The sequence below is a fragment of the Alternaria ventricosa genome (assembly GCF_023758065.1).
Source record: "Alternaria ventricosa strain BMP 2768 chromosome Unknown scaffold_14, whole genome shotgun sequence".
In the NCBI taxonomy this organism is placed as follows: domain Eukaryota; kingdom Fungi; phylum Ascomycota; class Dothideomycetes; order Pleosporales; family Pleosporaceae; genus Alternaria; species Alternaria ventricosa.
The window spans coordinates 554,003-571,160 of record NW_026055694.1 but is presented as its reverse complement, the minus strand read 5'-3'; the positions used below and the strand labels follow the sequence as shown (position 1 = coordinate 571,160).

General features: G+C 52.2%; 7 protein-coding genes across 7 annotated transcripts; 2 read left to right on the top strand and 5 right to left on the bottom strand.

The window, feature by feature from the left end:
- Nucleotides 1-686: 686 nt before the first annotated feature.
- Nucleotides 687-1,094, bottom strand: J4E93_007773 (uncharacterized protein; the record flags this gene model as incomplete). The annotated part of the gene is made up of 2 exons (XM_049345677.1): nucleotides 687-839; nucleotides 891-1,094. The coding sequence occupies 2 exons, from the start codon at nucleotides 1,092-1,094 to the stop codon at nucleotides 687-689; spliced, it is 357 nt and encodes a 118-aa protein (XP_049197204.1).
- Nucleotides 1,095-3,671: 2,577 nt separating this feature from the next.
- J4E93_007772 (uncharacterized protein) lies at nucleotides 3,672-4,208 on the top strand (the record flags this gene model as incomplete). The annotated part of the gene is made up of 3 exons (XM_049345676.1): nucleotides 3,672-3,763; nucleotides 3,823-3,919; nucleotides 3,975-4,208. The coding sequence occupies 3 exons, from the start codon at nucleotides 3,672-3,674 to the stop codon at nucleotides 4,206-4,208; spliced, it is 423 nt and encodes a 140-aa protein (XP_049197203.1).
- Nucleotides 4,209-6,052: 1,844 nt separating this feature from the next.
- On the bottom strand, nucleotides 6,053-7,849 carry J4E93_007771 (uncharacterized protein; the record flags this gene model as incomplete). The annotated part of the gene is made up of 4 exons (XM_049345675.1): nucleotides 6,053-7,336; nucleotides 7,391-7,553; nucleotides 7,619-7,702; nucleotides 7,758-7,849. 4 exons carry the CDS (start codon nucleotides 7,847-7,849, stop codon nucleotides 6,053-6,055), a joined length of 1,623 nt encoding a protein of 540 aa, XP_049197202.1.
- Nucleotides 7,850-9,793: 1,944 nt separating this feature from the next.
- On the bottom strand, nucleotides 9,794-10,276 carry J4E93_007770 (uncharacterized protein; the record flags this gene model as incomplete). Its single annotated transcript, XM_049345674.1, has 2 exons — nucleotides 9,794-10,000; nucleotides 10,058-10,276. 2 exons carry the CDS (start codon nucleotides 10,274-10,276, stop codon nucleotides 9,794-9,796), a joined length of 426 nt encoding a protein of 141 aa, XP_049197201.1.
- A 272-nt stretch (nucleotides 10,277-10,548) lies between these two features.
- J4E93_007769 (uncharacterized protein) lies at nucleotides 10,549-11,877 on the top strand (the record flags this gene model as incomplete). The annotated part of the gene is made up of 1 exon (XM_049345673.1): nucleotides 10,549-11,877. One exon carries the CDS (start codon nucleotides 10,549-10,551, stop codon nucleotides 11,875-11,877), a length of 1,329 nt encoding a protein of 442 aa, XP_049197200.1.
- A 297-nt stretch (nucleotides 11,878-12,174) lies between these two features.
- On the bottom strand, nucleotides 12,175-12,819 carry J4E93_007768 (uncharacterized protein; the record flags this gene model as incomplete). Its single annotated transcript, XM_049345672.1, has 1 exon — nucleotides 12,175-12,819. The coding sequence occupies one exon, from the start codon at nucleotides 12,817-12,819 to the stop codon at nucleotides 12,175-12,177; it is 645 nt and encodes a 214-aa protein (XP_049197199.1).
- Nucleotides 12,820-13,404: 585 nt separating this feature from the next.
- J4E93_007767 (uncharacterized protein) lies at nucleotides 13,405-14,184 on the bottom strand (the record flags this gene model as incomplete). The annotated part of the gene is made up of 1 exon (XM_049345671.1): nucleotides 13,405-14,184. One exon carries the CDS (start codon nucleotides 14,182-14,184, stop codon nucleotides 13,405-13,407), a length of 780 nt encoding a protein of 259 aa, XP_049197198.1.
- Nucleotides 14,185-17,158: the final 2,974 nt, after the last annotated feature.

Genomic DNA, 17,158 nt, shown 5'->3' with positions numbered 1-17,158 from the left:
TACTCTGCATCTCGTCATTGGCATGGTGTTTTCTCTGGTGGTCATTGCATCTGCGCGGTCGTTTCGACATGGTTTCGCTGTACAATACCCTGGATCATACCATCTCCTCTCTAGATCACGGTTGGGTTTTCGGTAGGCGGGCGGCAAGGTGTTTAGCATCGGGCTGAGTAGATAGTCATACGGGATTGATACATGATCTCGTGGAATGAATGAAAAATGTAATAAGAAACTCTGCTTCGTCGGGTATGAGTGTGCTGTTCAAGGAGAGAATAGAATTAGTATTCGTCAGACGAAAGGCATAGGCATAGAGTCAATCCATTTGAAAGGATGTAATTCAGTTTCTAGCTGTCAGGTAGACGTCTTGGATTGGGTGTCTCGTATAGGCGTAAAGCAAGGCCTGACGCGATGATCCAGCCGTGCTTTAGGCCTCTATGAGAGACCCGATTCAAGACATCTACCTGACAACTAGAAACTGATCTTTTTGGATTTGCTGTGCCCCTACAACGCTGTAACCACAAACTCGTAGGTCATGCGTAAGGATGTCTAAGACGGCTACATTCCCTCAAACGCCGGGCTCATGTATGGTGAGATGCGCCAAACCACCGCTTGTATCAATATGAATATCGTGAATCGTAAAGGCCAGTATATACAATAGTCCCTCCTCTTATCCTGCCCACTCATGAGCATCAGTTGTAGTTCCTTGTCTCGGTCGCTTGGTCGGCTTCTCGAGCTAGACGGCTCTCGTTGGCGGCTTGCTGGAGGGTTTGGTTGTTCGTCTGGCGCTTCTGGGCGTCGAGCTTCTTCTGGAGGTCGCCGGATGTGGCTTTGTTTGCGCGTGCCTGGGTACTGTGTCAGTCATCATCGTCGCAAACAAGGTTGTAGGTACGTACCTCTGCTGCAGCGGCGGCGGCAGCCTTCGGATCATCTTCGCGGTTGCTGTCTCCTAGTGTCCGCGCTGGTCCTCCGACCTTGGGCTTCGCCGGCGCAACATTGTTCGGCACAGATGCTTTGGTCGCGGGCGCAGGCGCAGACCCGAGTGTGCGCCCTTGGCCTTCGAAGTTGTCTTTGGACTGTTTGCCGCAGAGATTACCCATCTGTGGTTTGGAATGAGGAGTTGAAGTTAAGGGAAGCTGGGGCAAAGGATGTTTGGTTATGAGCGTCGTAGGCGTAGTCGTCACTGTGGCTGTGCGAAGGTAGGGTCCAAGGTGCAAGGGAGAGTTGCGGAGACATCAGCCTCGTGGCGGGGAAATGTGCATTGCGACGCGTGGGATTGGCGCCAAGTACCCGTCTCTCGGTTCCCGGCTGCGGCATCTCAGGCAGGGTGTAAACTGCGCATCAGACTCTCCCGGCCTGCGTTTGCTCATCTTCTCTCATCTTCTTAAACGTTCTCGTCGCGTTTGTGACGGCTACGCATGACGATGATCGCAAACGTCAAGCACGCCGTAGGTGGGTACACTAGAGCGGTAGCGCAATGAGTTCTTCCGCATCCCGTGGATGGAGGACTCTCTGCCCGGTCGCACACGACAATACCGGTGCGTGAATCGCCTCGCAAACGTCGGGATTGCTCTGGACATTGATAGCGACAGTAAGGTCGTCTCGAGGTTATCAAGCCTCGTGGTAAGAGTCCTGTGATGCCTGGGCTCGGAATATCCACGATACACATGACAGTCGCGACTTCCAAGGCTGGAGCCAAGGGCCAATGAGGGCGCACGAGTTGGATATACGCTTTTACGCATTCGGGTTAGGCTCCATTCACTCTTCTCAAGCGCATACCCTCATCGTCTCAGCCAAACTGTATCCTTTCCATTGTAGCGGGTGTTGTGAAGTTGTCTGGGTAGACCCCAAGAGGCATGATTAGTCGTATGTTTTACACTTTCCACTTACCCCTCGTACCTTGCCCGGCACTCTGATTACGCCATCGTGCTTTCCCAATCCTGAGAACCGTGATGGCCTCCGCCATGACTTTTCGACATTGACAGACACACACTCTGAAACTCCCACCAAGGGCTCGCAAACATGGCTAATAACTGTGCAGACTGCGATCGCGATTCGGCTTTTGGAGACGAAGACGACTTCTGGACTACGGATCCAATGTTTTCCTTGGGCGCGCCCGTGGCAGGGACCAAGCGTGCTGCAGACGATCTGAAAGATGATGCCGCACGAACCCGAGGCCAATCAACCCCGTCCCAGCTTGAACACGGTACTCAATCTGTTGATCCAAGCTTGTGTTGCACTCATTGCCCAGAGACGTGCGACGTGCGCCCACCTAAGCGGAGGGCTTCCGCCCTGAAAGTGACCGAGTATCACGGACTCACCACCGACTCACAACCCAGTCTCGATGCCGACTGCCCTTTCCCAGACGACTGCTTCGAGAAGTTCTGTCAAGAGTGCCATCTAGAGCCCTCTTGTCCTCCACTGCCTTGCCCTGCCGACGATTGCCCCGAAGACGACGCTTGCTTCGACCCCCGGTGTAACGAGAAAAACGACCATTGCACAGACGACTGTATAGACCCTCAGTGTACAAAGGCCGCTTGTCCAGACCAGTCTTGCTTTTGTCAGAAGTGCAACAATCAACCCTTCACCCTGCCTGACTCGCATCACGAGTGTCACTTCGCCCATTCCGCTCCTACGCCCGTCGGTACTGTGTACTGTTACGACACCGCGCCCTGTCACTTTCAAGAAGGCTTCCACGGAAACGACGATGGCCTGGGGTCATTTGAGACATATCCCTGTTTCTCTCAGACTCACGGGTACAACACCATCGCCGACGACCTGACAACAATAGCGTCGAGCGCGCCAACACCAGCGCTGTCGCACAGCAACTATACTTCGCTAGAAAGCGCCTTTACTACCGAGCCATCGCCGGGCCCTGGCCAAACTGTCTTCCCACCACACTGTTACCTCAACGTCGCTGGCGACCACTGTCACATTGACAACTCGTGCTGCCATGGACCTCAAAGAGCGTGCGGTGACGCACCATCTGCATCACAACAACAGATGGATCTTTGGAACTCGTCGATAGCACAGGGGAACGGCCTCGCGTCCAACTTTATGAACTTTGGTTTTAACCCAAGCTTACCGACAAGCCCTGTGTCAGCGGACCGCAACTCATTACACTCCTCGAATCCTTTCAGCCTAGACGCCCCGATGATGGGATTCAACGATCAGACATTCCATGATCAGTCGTGGATGCTGACGGGCTCGGCTTTTCCTAACGAGTTGCAGCCAGGGGGCTCATTCGGTGCTGCCAATAAACTCGACTTCCTCGCCTCTGCAGTCCAAAGCGAGATGTTACGGCCCAGCGGGACAACGTTTGCTGGTTCAAGTTCGGCATCAGCTGCTGGAGCGACCGACGCTCAGTCCTGTGTATGCAAGTGGTACGTCGGCCCGAATTGGTTCCCTGACCCTCCAAGTCACTTCTATTCTCAGAATGCTAGACGGCACATGTAAATATAAGCTAATCAGAACCTGCAGGCAACATGCACCCGGTGTCCTCTGCCTCGCTGTCTTTGACAGCCCCGAAGCCCTCCACAAACACATCAAGACCGGACACGTTGACAACTGCACACACTGCTTCTGCCAATGGGAAGGCTGTGAAGCACATTCTAAAGATTTCAAGCAACGCTCTAAGTTGTCTCGTCATCTTCTCGGCCACGCAGGCTACCGCCCATATGCTTGTAGCTATGAGGGCTGCGACAAGACGTTTGCTACCAACCAAGCCAAAGACAACCACGAGAGGACACACACAGGCGAGAGACCGTATGTATGTGACCGCTGTGGCTACACAACAACAACGCATACACAGTTGCAAACCCACATTAGCGCGCTGCACGAGGGCAAGAAGCCGCACAAATGCCGGTTCTGCGAGTTTACATGTGCCGACTCAAGTAACTTGAGCAAACACGAGAGGACACATCAGGTAGGCCTGGATAGACTGGTCATACAATGCTACATCTTACTAACGATGCTCACAGACTCTCCGACCATACAGGTGTCCACACCCCAACTGCACCTTCAAGCCCGACTGCCGCTGGGAGAACCTAAAGCGACACCTGCGCCGTTCAGGCCACTGCCCACAACTACTAGTGGAAACGAGCGAAGAATACAAGTCGTACCGCGAAGGCGTTCGACGCGAGATAGACGATTGGCACAAGCGAAACGAAGATGGTGGCCTGGGAAAGGCCGGTAGGAGGAAGGGAAGATCGTAGGTGATACCATTTGATGGAGAAGTGATACCAGAAGTGAACTTTGGCGGTGGTTGTGCCTTTGGGCGACCTTGCTTTTGCACTGCGATGATGCGATGAATTTACGGATTAGCGATGAACACTCCCTTCGGGGTACTTTGATGGGGGGACTGATTTATGCCCTTTTGGGTCTCAGGACGAGACGAGATTAGAACGAGGTGATACCTGAAATGCGAACGATCGTTTACCAATCATCGTTGCTTTGCTGTGCTCTTCGTGGTCTGAGTGTTCGTACACTTAGGTACGACAAGGGGCCGCTTGTATACTGTATGCAAGCACAAGCAGAAGAACCCGACACTGATTCATCCCAGTCCCATTCCTGCTCATCACGTAAGCTATGTCAACTAAATTCCAGCTCCCAACCAGATCTCACGCCCATGCAATACTGATTCCTTCTATACCTTGCACTCACGGCAGTCACGTAAGCAAGGGATCAAACACGTGTGCCTGTGGCTTGTGCGTTTTGCTCGGAGATTTGCATTCGAGAAACGTGTTGAACGGGGGGTGTTGAACCGGGGAGGCGGGTTCGGTTGTTGGGGGGTCGGGGCAAAGGGTTTCATGCTTATGCTATAGGTATTGCTTGGCTATAAGTGACAACGGTGCGTGTTTCGAGATGGTGTAAGATTCGAGGAGATGCGGGTAGCCAGGGTAGGGGAAAGGAAGGGATGGGGGAAAGGGGAAAGTGATGGACGAGGGCTGGTGGATGAGGGTTTGAGAGTAGGGTATAATCGCGGATATGGTTGTACCTCGGTGCTGACGTCCTTGAATTGAGGTCGTTGGGTTAACCGGACTGGGCAAAGTGACGATCCCACTAGGAGTTTGCACAGCACAAAGCATTCACTACCCGAAAAGACAACATGTCGAATATTCCGGTACTTCCCATTGCCGAACCTAGCTATCCAAAACGCAAGCAACCACCATGCAACCACCATCTCCTCTCTCCTCAGCATCCAAAACAGCAAAAGCCACCATCCACTAAACAACCACAAACCACACCCTCTCTCTCTCCTACCCAACAGGCGGGATATCGTAGAAATGATAATCAAGATAAAGCATTAACCCTTTGGCCTCGAGAGTAGGCTCCGGAAGCAAGGTTTTATATACAATATCGCTTCCAGCGCTCAACTCACTCACTCTCCACAGAAAACAATCAACAGCAAGAAAGGAAAGGTTGCGCCGCATGGGATATGCGGCGGGGTATAGAACAAACGTCAATCAGCCGGGGTGGGTGGGTAGGTAGGTCAGGGTCGTATGTACCGAAGTAGATGGGAGTTTGGCGTGATTTACTGGGGGAACGTCGAAGAAGGTTGTATTTTTGTTGCGCAAAGCAAAGGCTTGCGCGACAGGGGACGGTTAAGGAGCGTATTAGACACTAGACCCGAAGGCAGTCTATGGTTCGCGCTGATCGTGACAAAGCAGAAGTGTAAGTGGTCCAGTGGCCGTGGCGTGTTCGAGGGTCTCAAAGGACCCCTAGAGGGGTAGAACGACGGCCGATGATCGGGAGTGTGGTGGTAGGACCAAGAATCGAAGGTATCGCAAAACGGGAAGAGCAACGCGTAAATCAAACATCATCGTGGCGACATTACTATTTGGAGACAGGGTCGGAGCCGATAAGTGTACTAGACCCCAGGGAGTGGACGTCTGGTGTGCTCGAGAGTAGTGGCCGTGTTAGCGAATTGGGCGGTGCTGCGGATGCGACTCGACTTTTGCCCTTTCCATACCGCGCGTAACGTGGTGGGCGTTCTGAGGTTGGAGATGACAAGGGAGCAACTAGGGAGCGTTAACAGACCCAGGCACGGAAGGACATCTTAGGGGCTTGGGGGTATCCGGTCACCTCCGCTTCCATGCCCGCCAGAGTCTGTGCTGTCGCCTTCAATCGTCTTCCTCCAGTGTTGTGGCAAGCACACGCAGACCAAGGGGAAAGCCTTGATCTCGCTGTCGGATTCGACGGGTGATCGTCGGCCTCCGTTGCTTACGCCTGAGTCGCGTTGTTCGGCTTTTCGGGCTTCCCACTGCTCTGCCGATTCGGAAAGTCTTACACCTGTCGCCCAGCCGTCATCCCAGATGCCAACCACCTTGAGCATATCTCCTCTTTCTAGCTCGAACTCGTCGCCGGCACGAGGTTGGTAGGCCCAGAGAGTGGCAACAGTGTCGTTCGGGTGGATATCGTCCTGGGAATAGTAATCTTTGAAGAACTGTAACTGCTCGGACTGGCCGGAAGCGACACCATCCGGACTGGAGAAGTTGCGCGTCTGATCAGATCCAGAGAGTGGTGAAGAGCTCGCTCCGAGAGCAGAGTGGCTGGAAAGAGAACCTTGTCGTTTGGGGAGGTTACCGGCGAGATGGCCACGTATCGACTCGGGTGAATCATAGGCACCGAGTTGCGAGCCACCGTATGCGGTCATACGGCCGCCTCGGTCGCTGTTCTGGCCTGAGGACTCGGATCCTTCCAAAGCCGACATACGCTGAACACGCGCACCGGGGAGAATGGTAGCGGGCGATTGGCCGTCGCCTCCGTAGCTCATAGGTGGCATGGGCCCCTTGGGAGAGTGGCGTCGCGATGGCGATGGGGTATTGAAGACGCTTCCAGCCTGGCTATTCTTCTTGTGCCGCATGCGCATGCAGCAGAAGATGGCGGCTGCGATGATTACCGCAGCGCCGACAAGTGATCCAATGACGATACCAGCGATGGCGCCTCCAGAAAGACCAGAATCACCTCCACCAGATCCGGCACCGGCTGTGGAGCTTGGGGAAGAGGACGAAGTGCTTGAGGGGAACACTGGAGGCATCGAGACGGTTGTAGGCAGGTCAATGCCTACGCAGCGCGATTCGACGTTTGCGTTGACGCAGCAAGAGTCCGTAGAGTTGACGGTGCTAGTGGAACAGAACAGGCAGAGCCCTTGCAGGTTGCCATTGTATCCACATTCGCTGGGCTCGTTTTCGGTCGCGTCGATACAGCTGTTGCTGAGGGAGTTGGCCGGGTTGGAGCAGCGGGTGAAGTCAGAGCGAATCTCTGGAACTGCATTGTTACCAGGTGTGCCGCACAGGTCTGGGCTTGATACGATGACCTGTTCGCTAATGGCAAAATCGGCCTGGTTCAGTCAGCATTTCGATGCGGTACAGGATAGCAAAGATAGTCTACATACGCAGGCACTAGCACAAAGCGGTGTCGCTTCCGTGTCGCCGAGTCCGCAGCTGTTCTTGGAGGATTGAATGATGGCGTTACAAAGGACAGTCGTTGTATAACGAGCATAGAGATTGGTGGTGCTGGTAAGGTTGACGCTTGAGCATCCCAATATATTCTCGTACCTGGGATGCATTAGTTTTTCTCGTGCATATGAACAGTCGCGTGGTACGACTTGAACTAGACTGACTGTCGCTGTGCATATCCGGTACCGATGTAATTCTTCAAGCCCTCGTCGAACGACCGAGTGTCTGACACGTATTGAAGAAATGGACTATGCGCGTGTACTGTTAGCTAACACCCTGTCTATCAAAACACAATTGACGTACAAGTTCCCGGTCAAGTTCGTGTCGACAGAGGCGGAGGAAAAGGCCGGGCAGGCGGTCGAGCCCTGGAGCGACACGCAACTCCGTTGAGCCATTGCGGACGGTATCGATGCGGCTACGACAGCGAAGACGGCAGCCCTTTTTATTCCAGAGCGGGATTGCTTTTGGGAACAGGAGGTAGTAGTTGGGCGACGATAAGGTTCGGAGAGAATCATAGCGCCAACATGGTCGCAGCACTGGCACGGGCGCATGCTGAGTATATCTGTACGCGTAGAAGCTGTATGGCTTGTCGATAAATCCAATCCTAGGAAGTGGCCGTGGTGGAGTGTAGTAATCGACGATGGCGGGCCAGTAGGAGACGCGCAGCTTCACGAGTCCATTCGCGACATGTAGATAGGCCTCGGGGATGGGGTATATCTATGTAGGTGTCGAGATGGCGATGCAAGAGTATTAGAAAATAGAGACCGTATCGGTGGGGTGCCGGTCTAAGAAGGGAAGGAGAGGGCCTGGCTCGCAGTGGCAGAAAGAGCGTACTGGGTAGGGAAGCTGCGATGGGCCTCTACAGTGGAGAGAGGAAGGCACGCTTGAGCCTTGGGGGATGGTCAACACGCACGAACAGCGAGGCTACCGCGTCGGCTAGCTCCTGCTTCGGCGTCAGGGATCAGGGGTCCGGTCGTTCTTTCTGCGCGCGCTGATTGGGCTGACCCTGCCGAGGGGAAATGAGATGTACCTGGCCTAAAATTATCCTCCGATGCTTTTCGTCTCAGGTGCCTGGCGACGATTGCGACTCCAGCTGGTCGAGTGATTAGGTATAAGACTGCCGTTTATACGACCTCGACAACGACCCACCGCATGCCCGCCGTGTGCAACCTCTCTCGACGGCAGCCCGCAGCGCTCCATACTGACCCGCAGCTATCTGCAGCACAATGCAGCAAGACGCATGCGGCATAGCGTCTGCCTGCACACACTAACAGTTGAACCGACCTGCTGGATTAGTCCGCTGTTTCAATATACAAATACTACTGTCCACCGCGCAACCGGTCTGCTGCGGATGGCATTGTTGTGTTGCAGCGCATAATGTCGAGCCTGTGCCTGAGACCGTCCGCCCTCAGCACAACCACGTCGCTTCGTCTCACGACGCTCCCCGCAATTGTGGATGCCTATGCGACGTGGCCATGCGCTGTTCGAACGGCGCATGGGGCTTGCGGAGCCTCCAGCCTCGTCCTTAGCGGCGTCCATCGTTCTGTTTACTGTGCGTGCTGCGTAGCTTTCTGCAGCGCCCGTTGACCCTCGGCCCTTTCCTACTGCAGACTAGCTAACGGCCCGCTCCCTGAACCAGAACCATTGTTTACTCTGAGCCTGCGACGATCCGCCCTGATCTGCATCACCAGCCATATCCACCACATCTACGGTGGATTCGACTTCCCTAGCATGTGTTGCGTCACTATCACACCTAGTACGCCGCAGAGGACCACTACCGATGACTGACGTCTGTGTCACGATGCACCCACGCCGCATCACCATTACATGCACTACCTGTCCAACTCTGGTCCCCAGCCTTCTTTGACTCCAGAGTCGAAGATCAATCTGTTTCGTTATTGGGATCATCTCTCAAAACTCTCTGTGATCTACGCTATCAGAATCCGAGCGTCCAGCCATCCTCTCCACCGTCAATCAGCCACGTCCCAAGACTTTCCCCAGCATTCAGAGCATCAGTCACCATGGACTCCTTGTCCTCAGTCACTATGCAAGCTTTGCGGCGTCATCACGTCCACAGTTCTCAGGCACGGAGCATCTGACACTGCTTGTTTTAACTTTGCGTCTTGCGGGGATGTGGTCAATGCGACTCAGGCAAACCTGACTTCCGGATTGAAGTCTATCTTGGAATACTATACTCGTTGCTCAAGACGTCGCTAATCGATCTTAGTCTTGTGCAACATCAACACCTTCCTGGGTATAGAACGCCTATCCATGTCTGAATAGAATATCGCCGTGAACTCTCGCCAAGATATACCAACTTACGCAAGCACCCAAGCCGCCTAGAACTGGTTCGATTGATCACCAAAGTCAATGCAGCTCTGCTTGAGCGTCTCTTTGATCATCCACGCAGTCCACGGCTCTTCAACGGGCACTAAAACTTTACCTACGGTGGCTCCCTTCTGACCTGCCTTACGCGCCGAGGTGAACAGGGCATGCCTGTTTACCTGAACTTGGATGTTGTAGCACTTGGGCGGACCGGTCGTTAACTACGTATTATGATCAGTATGGATGGACGAAAACGATAGTGCACAAACATTACTTACATTCTGCATGTCCAGTCTGTAGTTGTCGTCCTCGTAGATGGTCTTCTGGATAGATGGCAAACCGCCCTCGAGCTTATGGTCCGGGATGCCGTCGATGAAGGCGAGGAGAGCTTTGCGGAACTTCTTACCCATACTGATGCTTACTCTTGTGATGGACTCTATGGGTCTATGGTTGTAATCTTCCGAGGTTGCGTGCTCGATGAGGTGTATCCGCTCCATGGCTGTTGATCTTGACATCTGTCTGGCAGTGTGAAGGTACATGGGACAATTTAGTCGCGCTGCGTCGACATCAGTGCAGCGTGGATGTATTCAGTGCTACCATGTGCATGCACTTTCACGCCCTGGACAGATTTGACGCTGGTTCGCCGTGCACAAACGAGGCAGGTGAAAGCGATGAGCACAGTCTTTGTTCGCTTGTAACCACGCCACATCACCTCTACCCCTCTAACATTTACACTACACCACGGTCACCAAAACCACACCACATCATCATGGCTTCAGCGGCAACTACGCTTCGGGGTATTGAACAACCAGGACTATACTGGAAGCCAGGTCTTTTCGGCGCCAGGCCAACATGGACTAAAGAGCCATCCCTTGACAAAATTACAGAGTTGGCGCACAACCATTTGAAGTTGCCACAGGATGAGCTTGTTGACTTGAGGCCTTTCGCTGAAGGCGCCTTCAACAAACTATACGAAGTCATCTGCTCTAAGGGTCAATTCATTTTCCGTGTCACGCTACCAGTAGCACCAGAAGTCAAGACCAGAAGCGAGGTCGCTACGCTGAGCCTTCTCCACGAGCGGACCAACATTCCAGTTCCCGAGATCATCGCGGACAACGATGATCTTGAAGATGACCTAGGTTTTGAATGGATACTCATGGAGCGCATGCCAGGTCGTCCTCTGCGAGAAGTATGGCATAAGATGTCCTGGCTTCACAAAGAGCTTCTGGTCAAGCAAATAGTAGGCTTCATGGTTCAGCTGTACTATCTAAAGCTCCCCAGTATAGGTAGTCTTTATTCTGAGGAGTCGATATTCGACTGGGATCGCAGCAGAAACTACACAGTGGGAGATGCAGTCACGCAAGCTTTCTTCATAGACGACCATATCCAGCAGTCCATCTACCGCGGTCCGTTCGCAAGCAGCCAAAGCTTCGTAAATGCTCACATGGCCTTCCTTCAACACGACATCACCAAGCTACAACACGCAGAAGGCTCAGATGGCTACGACTCCGACGACGAAGAACAAGCAGAAGGAATGTCAGAGATCTACGCCAAACTCCAAAAGGTGATTCCAACGATTTTCCCAGCAGCGAACCCAGGGGACGAAGACGAAGAAACAATTCTCTTTAACGGCGACATCTCCTTCAACAACATCATCGTCTCCCCTTCTGGAGACCTCGTCGGTATCGTAGACTGGGAATGCACAACCACAGTGCCACCCTGGCACGCCTGTCAAATCCCCCAGTTCCTCGACGGTCTCTTACCCACATCCACTACTTCACAATCCCAACCACCTCTACCCCTCACCCCCGAAGCACTCGCCGACAAAGACGCCGTACAATTCCACCACGAACAACTTCAAGCCTACGAGCTTACCTGTCTACGCACCTTCTTCGTCGAAGAGATGCGTAGACAGTGTCCGGAGTGGTTGGTGTATTGGCAGGAAGGGGCGAAGAAGAGGGATGTGTTGATTGCGATTGAAGAGTGTGGGGATGATAGTCAGTGGACGTTGATTAATGGATGGTTGGATGCGGTGTTGGAGGGGAGGGAGCCGAAGAAGGGGTTGTTGGAGGCGATGTGGACGCCTGTTGGCGAGTAGGTTGGAGTGTTGGAGCTGAACAGGCCGTACGGCTGCAAATGCGAAGTAAGAGACTGCCCTTCCGAGGAGAAATCTGCATGAATGTAGGCGGTCTGAGAACTTCAAATGCTGCGCAAGCCTTTGTCGCATGTGTATAATGTCTTTCGTATCTATGATTTTGTAATCTCTATTTCGCCATAGTCAAAACATGACTGGGTATCATTCAACGCGCGCATCCACCTCGTCTCTGCGCATGTTCTCTTTGTCCAAGTATGTCCACCAAGATCCATCAACCCATATCCCACCCAAAATACTCTCTCAGAAGAATTTGACACCCTCCCCTTCACCTCCCGACCCAAAAACCTGCGCCCTCCCCCTCTTAACACAAACGCCCAAACTCTTCTGCAACAACTCCAAATCCATACCGAAAAACTCCTCCCGCCGACTCGCATCCCCCTCCACAATCTCATACAACGTCAGCACCGTACCCTTCTGCCCCGTCCTCTCAACCCACTCCTCCAACGCCGCAGCCCACTCCTCCGGCCTGCGCCAATATATCCACGCCTTGCCGCCCTCGCTCTCTTCTCCCGCCTTCGCCTTCTTCGAAGAACTCGTGTTGATGAATTCGGCGCGGTTGCCGCCTTCGGGGGACGCCATGTAGGTCAAGATGGCTTTTGCGTCGCGCAGGGAGAGGCTGCGTCGCAGCGTGGTGTTTGTGAAGAGGGGCGTGGGGAGCGCGTCGATGAGGGAGAGGGTGAAGATGCGGTTGTGGCGGCAGTAGGATTGGATGAGCGTGGACCAGGAGGCTAGTTGGGAGGAGCGTGTGCTGGCGACGGGTTGGAGGGTGAAGAAGGGCGGGAAGGAGTAGTGCGGTGGGAAGACGAAGTTGGGGGACGTGAGCGTTGTTGCTGTGGATGGTGTGGGCGTGGGTGTTGAGGCGGGGGCGGGGGATATTGCTGCCATCGTTTATGGGGATTTGGTAGATAATTGAAAGGGAAAGTACGAGGAGTGAGCTTGTGGAACGGTTGCGCGTGGAGAGGGTTGATCGTTTGGTGCGCGCGCCGCTGGAGGTCTGCGGGGACTTCGCGACGTCATTGGTTGCTTGGCTTGGGCACTGAGACCTTTCATCTGCATTTCAGGCACAACTACACACGACAGAACCAGATGCACGGCTACTTCAACCTACCTGTTGAACATACAACACTCATTCCGTCAACTCGCTATGTTTGGTGGATAGATCAATATCTAGCGACTTGGCTATTCAACCCAGTCTCACATCGATCGCTTTCATCAAAGAGAAGAGCACGATTCACACACGAATGTGCATCGCTTTGCTCATTTCGACCGCCATGCTATTTTACTCTTGTTTCATTCTACAGTCTATAGTCATCCTATTCTCGATCACCCGGATCGAAAGTCACCCCAGCCACAATCGGATTAGGAAACTCATCAAGAAGGAGCATTTTGGTGTTGGGTCCTTCTGATATCTTTCTTTCTGGCACTATATTCTGCCTTGGTTATATTTTCTCGTTATTTCAACATGTATACTCAGTCGTCATTGATAGCGTCGTCGAAACACTTGTTACAGATGAGAGTAAGCTCATCAGAAAACTTGCGTATGTCTGCTTCCGCATGCTGCAGCTGATCGCGAAAGGCCTTTATGAACTGACCTACAGTAACGCCACTGTCGTCTTCCGCAACCAGATTGTACGTGCGGCCCGTGTTATGGTAAGCCCTATATGCGAACACGATGTCGATGCGTTGGAGACCTGGCATACACAACAGCTGGGCCATCCAATCACTCTTCTTGGGTAAAGGATCATTCATGCTGACTTCCAACAAATTTTGCAGATGTTGGAAAGATTCGAATTCGAACCAGGGTCGCGGTTTACCGGAGTTTCGTATCTTTGCTCTGTCGAATAAGCGTTCGTCGACGTGGTGCATGCACTGCTCCATGTTGTCAATAATGTCGTGGAAGTCGTTATCGCGAGTGAATTCGAAGATAGGTTCGGGGTTCGTGGACGCTTCGTTGAAGTCGACTTCCACGACTATCACGGTCCGCGGGAAAGAGTTGGGGAGGCCTTTCAACTCGATGCTCGTTCTCAGATTCACGGTGATTGTGGCAATGTCACTGTCATCATCATCATCATCGCTGTCGGTACTCGCATCGTCCATGTTGTCGTCCTTCTTCTCGTTCTCGTTGTTATCGTTGTCGTCATCTGAAAAAGCTTCATTCAGGAATGTTTTGGGAGGGGCGTCTTGGTCTGCATTACCAATCGGTACGCCTGAATTGGTCTTGTCGGTGTTGTTTTCTGTATTACCCTGCATGTTTTGTGGTATCTCCGGCGGTATAGTCACCTGTGAAAAGGAATCGAGACTGATGATGGGAGGGATAGCGATACTGGGGTGCTAGACTTTATACTGCGCCGGCGGTCACGTTCATCGTGTGACATCTGTGTCCTGAGATAAGCCCACATGACCATCAAGATATATTGCTAGTGTCCTCGTTGTTTGACCTAGTTCTAGTGTCACAGCCTCATATGGATCAAGACAGTTTCACGCACCAGTTTGGATAGTGAAGCAACGGTACCAAAGGTCTCTTCATTTCCTGGACTCATTCTATCTTCTCACCTCCCAATTCACGCTATCCTGTTCATACTCAATCCTCATGATTCCTCTCCCAGCATTCACCGCAGTAGACCAACATCTCCTGGGGAAATCTACGTATGTCCTCCTCAATATGTGTCAGCTGTTTGCGGAAAGCCCTCACAAACTGACCCATTGTAACTCCGCATCCACCCTCTCCTTGAAGCTTATATTTGCGACGCCCACGGGTGTAATACGTGTAATCGAAGACCACGTTAATGCGCGGCTGAGCTGGCTCACACAACAGCATATCTTTCCATGAACCATCGTTTCTGCTGCGCGAATGTTTTCGCATCCATTCCAACACGTCATCCAGATCATCGAACGAATCGAAACCGAAGTTTTTATGTGACACTCCATTGGTTGCCTGAAACACTTTGTCGACGAGAGGCAGACGATCATCCAGATTCAGAAGAATTGGATGGAAGTTCGTGCCAGAGGGAAAGTTGGATAGCTGATCACTATCATCAGGGGCAAAACCACAACCGTAGTTCGTGTTGAAGTCGACTTCGAACCTGATCATGGCTTCTGGGAAAGAGCCGGGGACGCAGACCAGGTCCGCAGCTGCACGTAGATTGACGGTGACGGTAGGTATACTGTCCTCCGTCTTATCAGTAGTATTACTCCAATGCTTGTCGCTGTTTTGGTTCTTGTCATGAATATCCGCTCCGTTGCTATGCTCCGTGTTCTCTTTCTTGTCATTCGCTTTCTCTCCACTTCTAGTCTCATCTTTGGGCGGCACTACCCGATCCTTAAACATCTTGTCTCGAAGCGTTGGATCAGTGCTCTGAATGTTATCACGCCACTCCGTGCATACTCGAAGGGAGCGAAGAACTGTATGCAAAGCCAGCGGTACATATCTAGATCAAGCGCCCACAATGCATTTGAGAGAGCAGATTCGCGGAGTGAACTTACGATCAGGTAGATCTAGAAAGCCGAATATGTTCTGCCATATCTCGTTTGGAAGGTGATGATTGGCGCCATCTGTCGGCATGTCAGGTTGCTTGTGTGACATGCTTATGCTATTGTTGCTGGTCAGGGCGCGTGTATCTCCTTTCATCTTATATTGCATCTCAGGCAACACGATCTCTCCTGAAAGACCAGTGGAGTTGAGAGTTGAGAGTATTGAAATACAGAGACCGGAAGTTATACCGCGTGTTAAGTCACGTTGAGCGAGCGGTGGGATACTTGGTGAAACAATTCCGCGTGATCACCAGGTTATTCTACTCATGGATCTTGATTGCTCTTGATCCATACGGCCAAAGTCAGATGCTCGAAGAGATATCTAAAAGATCATCAAGATAGTGAAACAACGAATCATCGCTTTGACTGAGTAAGTCGAACTTCTGGACTTTTGACTGACCGCATATGTGATCTTTCATTTCTAAGGCTATGAAGTAGTCACTAAAACCCCTCCCACACTTTGCGCAAATGTCCTTCTTTCGTAATCTCGGTTTTCATAGTTATCGTGTTCTGGAAAACCTCAAAGGTACCATCTCAACCTTCATCATCCCCCCACCAGTCGAGGATTTCAAGAATTCTTCTGTGCCGCAGCGTAATTTTGTGTACCATAAGATTATCAGCTACCTCTTTCAACAAGCTCCTGAGTGATGCAACCAAGCTCTGCAAGCGGATCCCGCGGTCGTCAGCAAGTGTGCGTTTGAGATGGATACAAAACCCGTTCAGGAAGATGATAAGGCGTAGTTCCAACCTCTGCGCTGGCGGATTGCATATCAGCATATCGGTCCACAAACCTTGGTCGATCCTGCTCTCGAGACGTGTCGCTTTCTCGCGTAATCGCTCCACGGATGAGAAGCGAAAGCTATGGCTATAGCCTTCATAGTAAGGAGTACTTAGAGGTTCATCTTCTACGGATCTCGGATAAGCAAGCTTGTTCCACTTGAGAGTTTCGAGGACGGGATTGATTTGTAGCCTCTCGAGATGCCTGGTAACGATGAACGGGAGAAAGAGTTCTATAGCGAAGATGTGTCCGAAGGGCTTGTGTAACCGATTGTTGGTGTGAATGTACAGCTCGCGTGTCCATGGTGGAAGATCGGTTGTTAGGAATAGTATCTTGCGCAGTTCTGTGTCGTCTCCTGGTATGCGCAGAAACCACTTCCCACACACGTGTCTGCATCGTATCAGGTCATGGAAGCTGAGATATTCGAAGCTCATCTGCAGTAACTCGGTAGGTAGACGGTCGATCGCGGGTTGCGCTGTACTTCGTACCACGACGTCAGCCGCAACGGACGCATGTTTGGTCTTCTGCTTCTTTCTCCGGGGTGCCATTGTAGGTGGTTGATAGGTGTTGGGAAGATCTTCAGTCACCACCTCATAGGCCTTTGAATGATTTGACATAGCAACCATCAAACTTTCCTCCTTCTTCTAGTAAAGTCTGGGGTGCACCCTCCCGCTACGAGATGGGTTTAGAACCATCCTGTGCTTGCGCTTAGTCCATGGAACAAGAGTCGTTTGTTTTCCAAGAACAAAGACCAAGATAGCATATCCTCGACGGTGAGACAGTATATCAGTGACGTTAGTACTGCGCCACTTGAACCGGAAAACCTAGACTACTGTCATGGATACCATTATTCGTGAAGCTCAAACATGTACAAGTTGTAGTCATCCAACACCGATATTGTGTACAAAACCGATC